Below are 16,205 nucleotides of genomic sequence, written 5' to 3' on the forward strand. Positions count from 1 at the left end.
AGCCCTCCCCTCCTCCCGCAGCCATGTTCCACGCGCGGGGAGGGGTGGGGGAAGGAGAGAGGGACGGGGGATCAGGGCGGAGAGAGCCGGCTCTGCCTCGGGGAAGGAGGGGATGAGAGTTGGGGAGAGCAGCGGGAGGAGGAGGAGGAGGAGGAGGCGGCGGCTAGCGAGGAGCCAGCGCTGGGTCCTGCAGTAGGACTCCCAGGAGCCACCATCATGGTGAAGAGGAAGAGCTCCGAAGGCCAGGAGCAGGACAGCGGCCGCGGCATCCCCCTGCCCATCCAGACCTTCCTGTGGCGGCAAACCAGGTGAGGGGCGCAGAGGGCGCGCCGCGGGCCGCCCTGGGCTGGGGGCGCTCCTGGGGCCGCCTGGGTCACCGCCACTGCCACTGCTGCCACTGCTGCTGAGGCCGCGCCACAGCCTGCAGCTCCCTCTCTGGGGCTGGAAAGCAAGCCCTCAGCACCTGCTTAAAAACACGCATTTTAAAAATATTTCCGTGAAGTTTGGCGACAAGCAGATTGGCAGTTGAATAAATATATACATTATTTAGAGGGTGGGAGGGCAGAAAGCCTAGGAAGAGGGGGCGGGGAACTAGGGAAGATAATTATGACTGGTTGTGCTCTTGCGTCCAATTGCCCCTCCATCTCCTGCTGTAATTCCAGGCCGGTGACCTGTTGTTTTTCCAGCTCCTGTTTGGCGAATATCTGCTGTGCCCACTTGTTAACCATTTTTCCTCGGATTCAGCCAATGTAGTCTTCCTGGTTCAAGACCCTGAGAAGGAGGATATTTTATAATTTTATTTTTTCCTGGAAAGACCCGAAACCTATTCCAATAAACAGGAAACAAGATTTCCATTATTATTGTTATTAGTAGTAGTATTATTATTATCAGTATTATTATTTTGGAAATGTACCAGATAACAAATTAGATTCTGGAAATCATAGCCCACAAACTGTGTTCATTTTTAGTTTTTAATATAATTATATACATGAGTAATACACCACTCCTGACCATTGACAATTTAGAATCTGGTTAGGTAGAAGTCTTCAGAATAAGAGTGGATACAGAAAATGTGGAGAGCCACATCTCTTTCATATATGTAATTACACATGTAAAAGCAAATGTCGTCAGCTGTTCAACACCTGCTCATTAACAGGCTATAGGGAGGCATGAGATTTGAGTTTCATAGAACCATGTTTTATTCGTTGAAAAAAAAATGTCATAAAGATGCTAATCATTTTTACTTATAACAAATATCTCTATTAATTTTTCAGTGCATTTTTGAGGCCTAAACTGGGGAAACAATATGAAGCCTCATGTGTGGTATGTGATGTTCACCATTTAATGATTATTTCCATATTCTGTGTGGCAATTTCAACCCAAAGAAAGGCATTAAATTGTACTGACTATATAGATTCACTCCCTGTATTAATTCACTCAGTAAATATTATTGAGCACCTACTATGTACTAGGCATAGTTCCACATGACGGGACAGAGCAATAATCAAAACACAGAGTTTGCATTCTGGTGGGAGGAAGTCAAGCCACTGACAAATAAGTAAAATACATAATAAGCCCAGATAGTGATAAGCACTATGAGGAAAAATTAAGTAAGAAAGCAGACTGGAGGCAATGGCAGCTAGGGGAGGAGGTGGATTCCATGTTTAGAGCAGTGGATAGGTAAGGTCACCTGCTAATGTGACTCTTAGACAAAGATGTGAAAAAAAAAGGGGGGGAGGAATGAGTAAGGAGAGAACAGAGGGGAACAGTACATCTAAAGGGCCTTAGCCCAGAGGGGATAGGGGTAGAGGAGGAGAAGAAAAGGTGGAGAGATTACAGAAAACCAAGTGGTGAAGGGCCTTGCAGGGCAAGTATAAGAAGTCCAATCCTTAACAAAATAGAGACTGTTCTAGTGGAAGCTAATGAGATGAGTACCTATGAACTACTCAAACAAAGTAATGTGCAATTCTGAACCTTTATGTCTTGTATGTTTGGTGTAAGTCTGAAAATAGATACTGTAAAATAATTATGAAAGTAATGCTACCAGTATTTATACTCTATAGAGTGCACTTGTCCTGAGATTCTAAGGGAATCCCGTATCTCTGAAAGTTCCCACTTCACAAATTGAAAACAAAAGCCATGAAATCATGAAGCAAAATTCAAGTGAACTTTTCACGGGTTTCATTAAAATTTGGAGCTCAAATAAAGGTCTTCACATTTCATATATTAAAACCTAAAAGTGGAAACCTACCCATTTGGACATTGCCCTGAATATTTGCCAATAACTACATAGATGACTACATAGTAAGGAGTTCTGAAATGTGTTAGGGATTTTAAAATGATGAAATCCAGGGTGCTGAGTGGCTCTGTTGGTTAAGCATTCGGCTCTTGATTTCGACTCAGGTCACGATCTCACAGTTCATGAGATCAAGCCCCGCATCAGGCTCTGTGCTGACGGTGTGGAGCCTGCTTGGGGTTCTCTCTCTCCCTCTCTCTCTGCCCCTCCCTCACTCCCACTCTCTATCTCTCTCAAAAATAAATAAAAAAAATTTTTTTTAAATGATGAAAGCCAACTAGAGAGTTAAACATACAGGTACACACACTCAAGTGGGAATTTGTTTTGTTGTATCACCTGCACTTCAAAGTTGCCACAAGGATATTTTTAAAATATAAATTTCTAATAAGGACCTTTTAATGAAATTTGTTATTGTACTTAGCTCAAGGTAGGGTAATATGACACTTAAAAAACCTCTGGGCCTTCCATAGATCACGCTTACAATTATACTAGCTTAAAATAATCTTAACTTTTCCCTGTTCTTGGCAAAGATATGTCTGACATTTTTAATATAGTCATACAATATAAAATAACTAAGTCACGTAAATAAATAAAAGTATAAAAAGCGATGTTCAGGGTTGAAAAAATAATAAAAAACTTATATTAGTAACATTTAAGAAGAAAGTAACATTAAGTACCCAGAGTGCTCTGCTATTATAAAATACAACTCATCCTCTAAAATGTTTTCAACAAGACTGCGTAAATTCTTTATAATCTTTTGATTCCCAACATACTCACCCTTTACTTAATGAATACTTAGATACCTCAGGGCTGAAGAATTTAAAAGCATTTGGATCTGTCTTTATTTAGTTTTTTTTTTTTTAAGACGGTATCTCTTCTTTTACTCCTTATTTTCCTTTTTTGAGTCAAAAAGTAATTAGATTTCTTTGAAGAATCTCTCCATTAAGCTGTGTCTTTTTCTCTGGTATCCTAATAATATCAATAATACAGCTTGAATACTTGGAACTTGTATTATGATCACTCTAGAGCACACCTCCACAATTTTCTTGATCACTTGTGGCATGAAGCAGCAATCAGGTTCAGTTCATACAAGTCGAATATTTATTAAATTTATTTTAATATTTGGTAGCTCTACTTTCCTTAATGTCTTATAACGATGTCCTCCTCATCCAAACAACAAGCACAACAGAAACTGAGTGGGTCACATTTATTCTGGGATGCTTCACTTTCTGGAAGTATCCCTGGACAAGACAGAAGATTTAATAAATGAGCAAAAGTTATGGCATATTTCCCTTCTTTTTCTTCTCTCCCTCCCTTTCTTTGTTTATTCAATAGATATATTAAGTATTTTTACAATGACAGGCATTAGGTAAGGAATGTCTTGTGCCAGGTTGTCGGTAGGGACATGGAATAATTCAGGGGCCCCAAAATCAGATTTCTTGAAAGAACTGTATCTTAGTTAACGCTTGTTGAAAATTGACATAAATTCTGCCCTCAAAACACTTTCAGAAAAGACATTTTACTTTGTTCTGCAGTTGTCACAGACCCTTTGGATACCTCAGCAGCATTTTATAAAATATTACTTCCAAGAATTTCATGAGTTAAATGTGTTGTTGCGCTTTTTTTTTTAAGAGGAAGCTTATTTTGGTGGAAAGAAAAATCATTTAATAATTCAAGTCATGTATTTTAAATCAAAAACCTAAAATGGGTAAAAAGAAATTCTCACGGAACCATTATATGTCAACATATACTATGAAATGCTGTGTGAGTGCACCCTCAAATATCTCATCCACTGATTTGCATCTTGTAGTACCTTGGTGTCCATTTTCTCAGCAATCAGGATCTCTAATTCCTTATTTTACATGTTTTTTTCTTCTTTTTTTGGTATCTACAGTCCTTTGAACGAGTGTTGGTAGAGAATAAACTGCATGGCCTTTCTCCAGCCCTCTCTGAAGCCATCCAGAGCATTTCCAGATGGGAGCTGGTACAAGCTGCTTTGCCTCACGTCCTCCACTGCACTGCAACCCTGCTTTCGAACAGGAACAAGTTAGGTTGGTTCTTCTGCATTGCTTCTTCATGGCCTCTGACCATCTACACTCATGATAACGACATTTACGGGGCACCTACTATTTTCCCAGGCCCTGTACACACGTGATCTCATTAAATCCTCACAAAAGCCCCCTCCCATTGATACCACCGTGATCTCCATCTTACCAACAAAGAAACTGTCACTCTTGCCTTAAAATTTTTAATTATTTTCCAATATATGTGAATATATTTTCCTTTTAAGCATTAGAAGATTGTAGGGAAGCTAAAGACTATCACCCATCCAAGACGAGTCCCAATCAGATTTGTCTCCTTTACCCTCTCAACTCCCAAAGTGACCCCTTGCACTTTGTAGTACTGAGTGTATGTGCATGCGTGTGCGTAAAATTTCTTCCTCTTTTTTAGATTATTTTACAGATTGCTTTTCTAACATGGTAATATGTCCTAACATCCACCCCATGTTCGCATACATTCTCGACATGCTCTTTTCCATCCAGTTCTTTGCCCTAATTTGGGTTTCTGCTCAAATGTTACCTTTATAGAGGCATTTCTTGATCACACTGTCTAAAGTAGAGTAATCGTTATCTTCAGACCCTTCAGACCCGATGTTCTTAACCACTATGCTGCCTATTTGGGGAGATGATATATATATATAACATATATATATGACTGAAGACATGAGATATTCCTATGACATTATATTATTCTGTAGGGATTTTAACCAGTTAGAAAGCCCCAAAACAAGAATGAACCCTTCCAGCAGTGGTTGTAAGAGGTACAGAGAAACGCCAGTGTCTCCCAGGATATCAAGCCACAGAGCAAAGCAAGGATGTTCTTCCCAGACCCAAAGTGGATATCAATTGTTCTGGTGGCAGAGTTGGTCTTAACTCGGCTCTGTGGTTGTCCCCGTGCAGGCCACCAGGATAAACTCGGTGTTGCTGAAACAAAGCTCCTTCACACCCTGCACTGGATGCTCCTGGAGGCCCCCCAGGACTGCAACAGTGAGCGGTTTGGGGGCACAGACCATGGCTCCAGCTGGGGTGGCAGCAGCAGTGCTTTCATCCACCAGGTAGAAAACCAGGGTTCCCCCGGGCAGCCTTGCCAAAGCAGCTCCAATGATGAAGAAGAGAACAACCGAAGGAAGATCTTCCAGAACTCCATGGCTACCGTGGAGCTCTTTGTGTTTCTGTTTGCTCCTCTGGTACACAGGATCAAGGTAAGCAGGGGCTAGTATGAGGCTGAGGGTGGATAGATGTGAGGTGGGCTTCAGATGAGGCTTCCATATTTCCATATTTGGTTGACCAGGTCTTGATACGATCTCACAGCAAGCCAAGACATGGAGAGCTTTATTTTTATATCAAACCACTGGACATTATTTCAAAAACACAATTCTTTGCATATCATTTATCTACTTAAAAATCTTCAGTGGTTCTCCTTCTGTCCCAAGATAATGTCCAAATATTAAACATGGCATATCAAGTCAAGCATGATCCAAAGCTTCAGTTTCTTTTTTAATTTGTCGTTTGCTAGTCCCTACTGGTATCGTCATGACCCAGCTCTGGGAGCCATTCCCTGAATATGCCCTTGCTGTTCACTCTGCTCTCTTTCCTTCCTCTGTTCTTCTCATGATTCCTCAAAGCTTAACTTCAGTGTTATCATTTCCATGAAGTTGTTCCTCTGAAACTCCCCATGTAGACTTAGTCACTATCTCCTTTGTATTTCTCTACAGCACCTTGTAGCTATCTCTATTATAATGCAGATCTAGAGCAGAAGTTTTAAGTGTTTTATATACTGTGGATTTTTTGACAGTGTGATACAAGGTGAGAATTGCTTTTCAAAATATTTCTTAAAGCATAAAATCCAAAACATAGGATTACGTGGAAACCAATTGTATTAAAATACAATTATATACAAGTATCCCTTGGATCTGAAAAAGATTATCATTTGAAATTACTATGCCACCACTCTCTAGCTGTGTGATCTTGGTGATATTACTTAACGTCTCAGATCCTCCACTGCACACAGTTGTGGATATCTCTAACACAAGGTGAATATATGTGAAGACACAGTACGTTTCCAACACATGGAGAGAAATCAAGATCTATTTGTTATTTCTGTGGATGAATAAATTCCATCTGAGGGCTATGTTAAGAGTTAGGAAGAAAATAATATACTCAAATGTTCTTTAATAGAATATTAGGATCCTGATGAATGGGTGTTCCAAGTTGTGTGTGTGTGTGTGTGTGTGTGTGTGTGTGTGTGTGTGTGTATGTATATGTAGGTGATTGTGAGACCACTAACAATCACTATAAGGAGAATGAACTAGTGAGTCTTCACTCATTTTAGTTTTAGTTAAAATTCACTTTCACTTGACTCTGTCCAATTGCTGCTAGGAGTAGAACTGAAATTACCTGTAACTTCCCAAACTGCTTTGCATGCACTGGCCACATTTCCCATGAGACATACTAAAAATTTTAAATGTTGTAAAATCAAATTAAATTGCTGCTTTAAAAACGTTGGCTTTCCATTTTAAAAAGTCTTTTATGATGGGTACATTTACTAAAAAGCATTACTGTAATTGAGACCATCCCCTGGCCTATGGGACCTGCAGGTCTAGGCCCCTGCCCACCTTCTCAGCCTCATCTCCCTCCATATCAGTAGCCTTTTTCTCGTTCACTAACCTCTGAGCTCACTTGAGGCTCACCCTCAAACTCATTCTTGCTTTCAAGTCCGGCACTGGTTTTTCCTTCTGTTGGAAACATTTACCCTCCCCCTCATCCCCTAAATTTTCATATGGCCGTGACCTTCGTATCAATTCACTCACAACTCACATGTCATCACTTCAAAACGAATTTTCCTGGCTACCTTAGTGTCATTAGCACATGACTGTACTTTTTTTTCCCCTCTTAGTACTTATCAGTACCTGAAATTATTTTCTGTGGTTGTTTTCATGTTTCTTGCCCATCACCCTCCTAGAACAGAGTTCTTGAGCAAAGGGACACTGCCCATCCAGGTCACACTGTATTTCCAGTGTCTAATAATGAGGTGCCCAATAAATATTTAACAACTGACTCACTGAGTAGACCCAACTGATTATCAGAAGCTGATCCAGGTGCCAAGAGTAGCAATTATATGTAGGTACATAGTCCTTAAAATGGAGAAGACAGGAAAGAAGGCTTCTTGAAAAACTGATAGCCCATAGCGGTGACTATCTGTGGAGAAATAGCCCCTGGACTAAAAAATGTGCAAGTGTAGAAGTGACAGGAGTGGCTGTGATGTTATCTGAAGACAAGGCTGAGAGTCCAAGTCCAAGCCCGCATTTGAATCCAGTGCTTGTTGCTTCCTACTGTACGACTTTGAGCAATCGGCTTCTTGAAGCCTCCGTTTTCCCGAGTAAGAATAGTTTTATGGGGCCTCGTGATTAAACCTACGACAGTGCTCCACATTACACACGAAAAGGCATTAACACATGGTTAGTTGCTTTTAGTGCTCGGCATTTTCTTGCCATTAGTATTTTGTATTATTAGTAGGAAGGGAGCCAGATCCTCTTTCAGGGGAGACTTCCGGATAGTTTCTGACTCAAAACCCTCAAGTTTTACTTATGGCCTGGGGTATTTATAAGAAAGTAATTGGAGCATTTATAAGGGAATAAGATGAGGCATATAAAACGCTGTACAGCGATTAAATCGTAATAAACAATTATTATTAGCTGTCATTACTAGCATATTATTATTTCATCATTTTATTATTGCTATGAAGGAAATATTATTCCAGATGCTATAGGGAATAAAAAATATTAATAAGTCAATAAATTCTCCATAAGGCCTTTTCCTTCTGAGTGAGGTGTTTGCTTTTTAAAACATATTTAGGAAATGTACAGGCCCTGGATCAGGGTTTCCCAGCCTTGGCATTGTTAGCATTTGGTTCCAGGTAATTCTTTCTTGTAAGACATCATCCTGTGCAGTGTAGGATATCAGTAGCATTTCTGGCCCCTAGTCACCAGATGCCAGTAGCACCTCCTCCCTCTGAGTTGCGACAGCCACAAATGACTCCTTACATTGCCAAATGTCCCCAGTGGGTGCGCAGGGGGTGAGAATTGCCCCTGATTGAAAATCACTACCTTAGGTCTTTCATTTCCCTGCTGGTTATCAGACCCTGTCTGTCCCTACTTTCCTAGCCATTGTGCACCCATGTGAACTGCTCCTCACCGGCACCATTAATGTCCCTTTTCCCTATCCTTCCTTTGCATTCGCCCTTCAAAATTCCAACCCCAGGTCATGACTAAAATCCACTTTTTCTATCCCTGCCCCCAGATACCTGCATGCTCCTCTGGGGGAAAACCACACAACCATCCAGACTGGTGTTTCTACAAAGTTGTAGTCCCCAACCCCTGTGTGCTGCCCCACGTGTCAGTCCTTTTCTTGACTTTACTCCCTCAAGTAGCCAGTCAGCACTTATACAGACAGTGTTGTAGGTTAAGGCTTTTATAGGACATGGTGCTGCAGGAAGTGGGGGAGGCTGAAATCCAATTGAGGTCACTTTCTAACTGGATTCACAGTTTTCTGGCTTGTCTCATAAAATCCAACTTCAACACTAAAGCAATCTATGTAGATCTGACCAAGTCACCGACATGCTTAAAATAATTTGTTAATTTCTTATCCTACAGCCAGTGAAACTCCAGCTCTTTAGTCTGGTAACTGGGCCCTCCGTGACCTGCCTGTATACTTCTGTCTATGAGCTCCAACTGTTTGGAGTCTCCCCAAGAACATAACATGCTTTTTTCCCAGGCCTATTCTCATCCTGGTCCTACACCCTAGAATGTTCTCATGCCCTTCTCTTCTGCCTAGAAAACTCCTACATATCCTTCCCAATTTCATTTAAGATCCATCCCTCTCTTCCTCTATTGTTATAATATTCTACACAGATTTTTATTTTTATTTTTAATTTATTATCATTATTTCTTTATGTGTCAATCTCTCCCATTAGAATCTCAATGGTTTGAGGGTGGGGAGTTATCACTGTACTCTGAATAGCTAACAGAGTATCGCAATTTTGTAGGTATCTAATCAATATTTATTGGGTGCATTAATTCATTAATCAGCAAATAAATCTAATATAAATGACTCATCCTTTTGTAAGACAGTGTATAATCAACTCAATGCACATTTTTCTATTATTTTAATTAAATTTTTATTTAATTCTAGTATGGTTAACATACACTGTTACATAGGTTTCGGGTATACAATATAGTGATTCAACAATTCCATACATCACTCAATACTCATCACAACAAGTGCACTCCTTAATCCCCATCACCTATTTCACCTCTTCCCCCACCCACCTTCCCTCTGGTAACCATCAGTTTGTTCTCTACAGTTAAGAGTCGGTTTCTTGGTTTATCTCTCTCTCTCTTTTTTTTTTCCTTTGCTCATTTGTTTTGTTTCTTAAATTCCACATATGTGTGAAATCATAGGGAATTTGTCTTTCTCTTACTTATTTCACTTAGCGTTATATTCTCTGGCTCCATCCATGTCATAGCACATGGTAAGATTTTATTCTCTTTTATGGCTGAATAATATCCCACTGTATATATCACATCTTCTTTATCCCTTCATCTATTGATGGACACTTGGGCTGCTTCCATAACCTGGCTATTGTAAATTTGTAAATAATTCTGCAAAAATATTGGGGTGCATGTATCCCTTTGAATTAGTATTTTGTATTTTTGGGGTAAATACCCAGTAGTACAATTACTGGGTCATAGGGTAGTTCTATTTTTAACTTTTTAAGCAACCTCCATACGTTTTCCACAGCAGCTGCACCAGTTTGCATATTTATCAATAGTGTAAGAAGGTTCCTTTTCATCCACATCCTCTCCAACACTTATTTCTTGTGCTTTTTATTTTAACCATTCTGGCAAGTGTGAAGTGACATCTCACTGTAGTCTTGATTTGCATTTCCCTGATGATTAGTGATGTTGAGCATCTTTTCATGTGTCTGTTGACCATCTGGATGTCTTTGGAGAAATGTCTGTTTATGTCTTCTGCCTACTTTTTAATTAGATTGCTTATTTTATGGGTGTTGAGTTTAATAAGTTCTTTATATATTTTGGATACTAACCCTTTATTGGATATGTTATTTGCAAATATCTTCTCCCACTCAGTAGGTGACCTTTTAGTTTGTTGGTTGTTTCCTTCACTGTGTAGAAGCTTTTTATTTTGATGTAGTCCCAATAGTTTGTTTTTGCTTTTATTTCTCTTGCCTCAGGAGACATGTCTAGAAAAATGTTGCTATGCCTGATGTCAGAGAAATTGCTGCTTGTGCTCTCTTCTAGGACTTTTAATGTTTCAGATCCTTAATCCATTTTGGTCATTAATCCATTTTGGGTTTATTTTTGTGTATATGTAAGAAAGTGGTCCAGTTTCATTCCTTTGCATGTAGCTCTCTAGTTTTCCCAATGCCATTTGTTGAAGAGACTGTCTTATTCTCATTGCATATTCTTTCCTCCTTTGTCAAAGATTAATTGACCATATAATTGTGGGTTTCTTTCTGGGTTTTCTATACTGTTCCATTGATCTGTGTCTCTATTTTTGTGCCAGTTTGAATGCTATAGCTTTGTAGTATAACTTGAAGCCTGGAATTGCGATGCCTCCAGTTTTGTTTTTTTCTTTTTCTTTTTCAATCTTTTCAAGGTTGCTTTGGCTATTCAGTGTCTTCTGTGGTCCCATACAAATTTTAGGACCAATTTTGTTTTGTTCCAGTTCTGTGAAAAATGCTATTGATATTTTGCAGAGATTGCATTAAATGTGTAGATTGCTTTGGGTAATATAGACATTTTAACAGTATTTATTCTTCCAATCTGTAAGCATGGAATGTCTTTCCATTTTTTGGTATCATCTTCATTTTCTTTCATCAGTGTTTTATAGTTTTCAGGGTACAAGATTTTCACTTCTTTGCTTAAGTTTATTCCTAGATACTTTATTATTTTGGGTGCAATTGTAAATGAGATTATTATCTTAACTTATGTTTCTGTTGCTTCGTTACCAGTATATAGAAATGCAACAGATTTCTGTACATTGATTCTGTGATTTTAATTTATAACTGCCTCAAATATATTACATGAAACCAATAATCTAAAAATTCTGTCAAATATATTATTTTCAGCTAGATTTAATTTTATTAGTGAAAAATGCTGAGTATTTATTACAACTAAGGAATTTAAATGGGATGTCATGATCTGATCATATTCAGTTATGCCTCCAATAAATATTTGTTGAGTGCCTGCTCTTTGATAGGCACTCTTAAGAGTGCTTTATTCAGCAGTGAATAAAACAAAATCCAAGTCCTTAAGGAGGTTTTTATAAAATCTGTATGTGTGAAGTAAACAACTTTAAAATGAAATTTAAGATAAGAATAATTTTTAAATTCGATTTGTCTAAACTACTAGTAAGCATATTTAGAATAGTTTCATGCTATCATGGAACAGGCTTTCAGTGAAAGTAAGAAATGCATCTGAAATGTGGGGATTTTGACTCTGCCGGTGTCTATGTCTTCTGGTTTTTCTAAGGACCTTACTAGACTACATGCCCACAGCTGTTTGAATGATACTGTCTTTTCCAGCTATCAACTTTCTGGCCATATGTGCATTCATAGCATTAGATGACCCACTAATGGGGACTCCAGAAGAAAAATTAGAGTCCCAGAATTTATGCATTCAGCCAATTTAAAAGGACTTACAAAGGAACATAGCAACATAAGAGGAGGCCATACATTTTGCAAGTGTTCAAGTCTGAAGAATGATTAGATTTAATTGGTGCTATTTTTGGAATGTAAATTATGCTCCATTAATCAACAAGTATGTATTGATGCTCAAGGAGAAATGTACAGAAGGAAATCTCAATGTGTCTCCATAAATATACAATCTAGTGGGAAATATATCAGATAAAATAATGACAGTAACTATCAGTGAGTGAATCAATTGAGACAATGTTAAAGGCCAGTGTTTCAGTATAAGAGGACTTACCTTCTGATGTAGTGTCCACTAGAGTTTTATTTGTGCCAAGATTACTTATGAGGAACATGGAAAAGGATGGAGTTCCAAAGGTATAAAAACCAGGTCAATTGAGATTTGACTTCCTGCATTTCTGGAGACAAATCAGATAAGCTTTGCTTATGTTTAATCCCCTGCTTGCTGGATCTAACACCACACGTAATACTAGGTTCCCTTAACTTCAGACCCGCCTGTCAAGCTGCTTATTCAGTATCTCTAGTTGAATGTCTAACAGGTATCTCAAATTTAACATGTCTGAAACTAGGCTCCTGATATCCCCCAACCTGCTATTTCTTCATCTTGCCTATCTTTGTCAAAGCCAAAAATCTTTGACACCTCTTTCTCTCACCTTCCACTTCCAGTCAGTTCTGTAGACTATATTTTCAAAATGTATCCAGAATCTACCATTCTCATTTTGCCCTCTACCAACACCCTCCTCTAATCATCTTCTACCCTTCCTAAACAGACTCTCTTTCCACCCTTACCCTTTCTCAAACTATTCTTAATAGCCTCAGTAATCGTATCAAACGTACATCCAGTAATGTCATACCACTACTGAGAACCCTCCAGTGGTTCCCCATCTTAGTAACTGCTGAAGCTCTTAGTATGACCTATCAGGCCCTGTATTATTTGGAACTCAATGACTTCTTTGACCTTATTTTCTTTTTCTTCTGCTCTTCTGCCATTTACCTGACTCTAGACACAGAGTCTCCTGGCTGTTTCTCAACACACGAGGTCATATTTAGGACCTTTGTACTTACTGATTCCTTCTCATGGAATGTTTTTTTCTGAAATTATCTACTTGGCAGTTCCTTCATTCCATTCAGATCCTTTTACTTAAAGCTGCTTTCACAATAAGGGCTTTCCTGGCCATGCTGTCTAAAATATCAACACCTTGCCTGACACATCCCTTTGCCTGCTTTTCTTCTCTTTTGCACCAGGAGAGCAGGAATTTTTGTATGCATTGTTCACTGTTCTAGCCCAGAACTTAGAATAGTAGCAGGTATGCAGTAGGTGGTCTACAAATATTTGTAGAATGAATGTTGACTGAATTTGGCCAAGTGCTTTACATGCTTTTCCTAATACCTCTATAGGGAGTTCTAGATGCTTTCCCATTGTGGGCACTGCTGTAGTGCCAGGATCCTAGTCTATAGCTTACAGAAGAGGCCTTTCTGTATCAATGTGTGGATTTTATCAACCTTTCTAGCTGAAGTTTCCTTTGACACTGAGCCACGGTGATTCACCATTTTCAGGATCACTTTCCTTTTATTTTATTTATTTATTTATTTATTTATTTATTTATTATTTATTTATTTATTTTTTACAATTTCTTCCTACATCTTATCCTTCTAGATCATTGGTCTTCAACCATGGCTACACATGAAAGTCAGCCAAGAACTGAGTGATTCTAATTTAATTGGTCTGGGCAGGGGAGGAAGTGACACCTGGGCCTCCAAAGCTGCCTAGATGATTATAATATGCAAGCTAGGGTTGCAAATCATTGCCCTAAGTGAATCTCTAGGTCTTGGTTGTGTTCATTAATCTGTGATAACATTCTCTGATTCCATCTCTATGTTTTTTTGAGAGACTGGGTTGTTAATTTATTTTTTTAAACTTTTTATTTTAATTCCAGTCAGTGGCTGAGTTGTTTAAAATGTAATTTCAGAATGTAATATATTTTTATTTACATAATATGAGATTGCATTTTAAATGATGTAACAATGAAGCAGAAAATGTGCTCCTTGGAAGAGAGCTTAAGTTGTAGATAGACTGAATGAGTATGAGTTGTGAGGTCTGTGCAACTCAGCAAGTACTTACTGAGCTCCTATTGTGCACCTAGTTTCTAATACTGTATTAAGCACTGTGATGATGCCGGGTGCTATGGAAGAGGGAGGATATCTGATAGATCCCTGCCCTCAAGGGATTAAAGATTGTTGAGAAACAACAAAACAATATACTAGAAGGGTCTAAATATATGTTCCTGGTTATATGAAATGCAAAAACAAGAGATGGACTGGAGAATTAACAAGTCAAAATAGCCAATATCTGAGAATATTGATTTAAGAGGGAAAGAGAAGGACAATTAAATACTTAAGATGAATAACAACGATAACCACAAGAGATCTGCCGAGACTCTTAAAATAAACAGGCCTTGATCACTGCTAACACAAAACAGTAATTGTGTTTCATGCTTTGCCCAAAGCTGCATTTTAATTATTAATTTTGCCAAAAGCACACCACTGTGGTTTCCATAGTAATTGTGATGATAACAGGGCTATTGGTTTACCCTAGAAACACTCATCTGAGTGATGAAAGAAGGTCTAGAAGATCAACCCAACGTACCTTGACAATAATCTTGTGAATGATATTAATCATTGCAATGACTGGTCCTTTCAACAAGGTCTTACAAGCCAGTTATTGGACATAGATCTTCTCTTTCCCCAGGAATCGGACCTTACGTTCCGACTGGCCAGCGGGCTTGTTATATGGCAGCCCATGTGGGAGCACAGACAGCCCGAAGTCTCTGGCTTCACAGCACTGGTGAAACCCATCAGGAACATCATTACAGGTTCGTAACTTGGATGCCCAGTGGGATGGTCTTAGCAGATTCCCTCATATGCAGGAGTAAGGGTGATGAAATGATTTGCCCTTAAGGAACCAAGAGGAATGAGGCACCTGGATGGCTCAGTCCGTTAAGCAACTGACTCTAGATTTTGGCTGAGGCAGTGATCTCACTGTTCATGAGTTTGAGCCCTGCATCAGGCTCTGGGCTGACAGCATGGAGCCTGCTTAAGATTGATTCCCTCTTTCACTCTCTGTCTGCCCTTCCCCACTTCTCTCCCTCTCTCTCAAAATAAATAAATAAACATAAAACAAAACAAAACAAAAGAGCCCAAATGTCTATCAACTGATGAACGGATAAAGAAGATGTGTGTGTGTGTGTGTGTGTGTGTGTGTGTGTGTGTGTGTAATGGAATATTATTTGGTGATCAAAAAGAATGAAATCTTGCCATTTGCAGCAATGTAGATGGAACTAGAGTGTATTATGCTCTACATAATGAAAGTGAAATAAGTCAGTCAGAGAAAGTCAAATATCATAGGATTTCACTCATATCTGGAATTTAAGATACAAAACAGATGAACATAAGGGAAGGAAAGCAAAACTAATATAAAAACAGAGAAGGAGATAAACCGTAGGAAACTCTTAAATACAGAGAACAAACTGAGGGTTGCTGATGGGGTATTGGGTGGGAGTATGGGGTAAAGGAGTGAAGGGCCTTAAGGGGGACACTTGTTGGGATGAGCACTGGGTAGTATATGTAAGTGATGAGTCACTTCATTCTATTCCTGAAATTATTATTACACTATATGTCAACTAACTTGGATTTAAATTCTAAGAAAGGGAAAGAAGAAAGAAAGAAAGAAAGAAAGAAAGAAAGAAAGAAAGAAAGAAAGAACAAAAGGAAGGAAGGAAGGAAGAAAGAAAGGAAGGAAGAAAACCAAGAGGAAGAAAATTTCTCTAGAAAGTTATTATGTAAATGCCCTGGGCACAGGGCTCATTTACATATGATGAGAAACTCTAAACCAGGGGCACATGCTACTGAGTTGTGTGGCTTTGGATAAGTCATTTAAACTTCTTATATTTCAGTTTCCTCATGTGTAAAACAAGAGTTAAAATATAATGTTGCTACAACATTCAGGGTTGTTATGAAGAATAAGTGAATTAATTATATATAAAATTGCTTAGAAGAATGCCAGGCACAAAGTAAGTAAATAAGCTATTATTATTATTATATCTTCATAATCATTATA

The 16,205-nt window shown here is 38.7% G+C and overlaps 1 protein-coding gene across 3 annotated transcripts in view; it reads left to right on the forward strand.

The window, feature by feature from the left end:
• The first annotated feature begins 216 nt into the window (after nucleotides 1–216).
• The window catches only part of UNC80 (unc-80 homolog, NALCN channel complex subunit), a 223,804-nt gene continuing 207,815 nt past the window's right edge, over nucleotides 217–16,205 (forward strand). For all 3 annotated transcript variants that reach the window (XM_042953135.1, XM_042953134.1, XM_042953136.1), the window contains exons 1-5: nucleotides 217–308; nucleotides 1,275–1,323; nucleotides 4,191–4,347; nucleotides 5,257–5,558; nucleotides 14,838–14,961. In XM_042953135.1, coding sequence (XP_042809069.1) covers nucleotides 217–308; nucleotides 1,275–1,323; nucleotides 4,191–4,347; nucleotides 5,257–5,558; nucleotides 14,838–14,961 — 724 coding nt within the window. The remainder of the gene's footprint in view (nucleotides 309–1,274; nucleotides 1,324–4,190; nucleotides 4,348–5,256; nucleotides 5,559–14,837; nucleotides 14,962–16,205) is intronic.

The sequence above is a fragment of the Panthera leo genome, chromosome C1, assembly GCF_018350215.1.
Source record: "Panthera leo isolate Ple1 chromosome C1, P.leo_Ple1_pat1.1, whole genome shotgun sequence".
In the NCBI taxonomy this organism is placed as follows: domain Eukaryota; kingdom Metazoa; phylum Chordata; class Mammalia; order Carnivora; family Felidae; genus Panthera; species Panthera leo.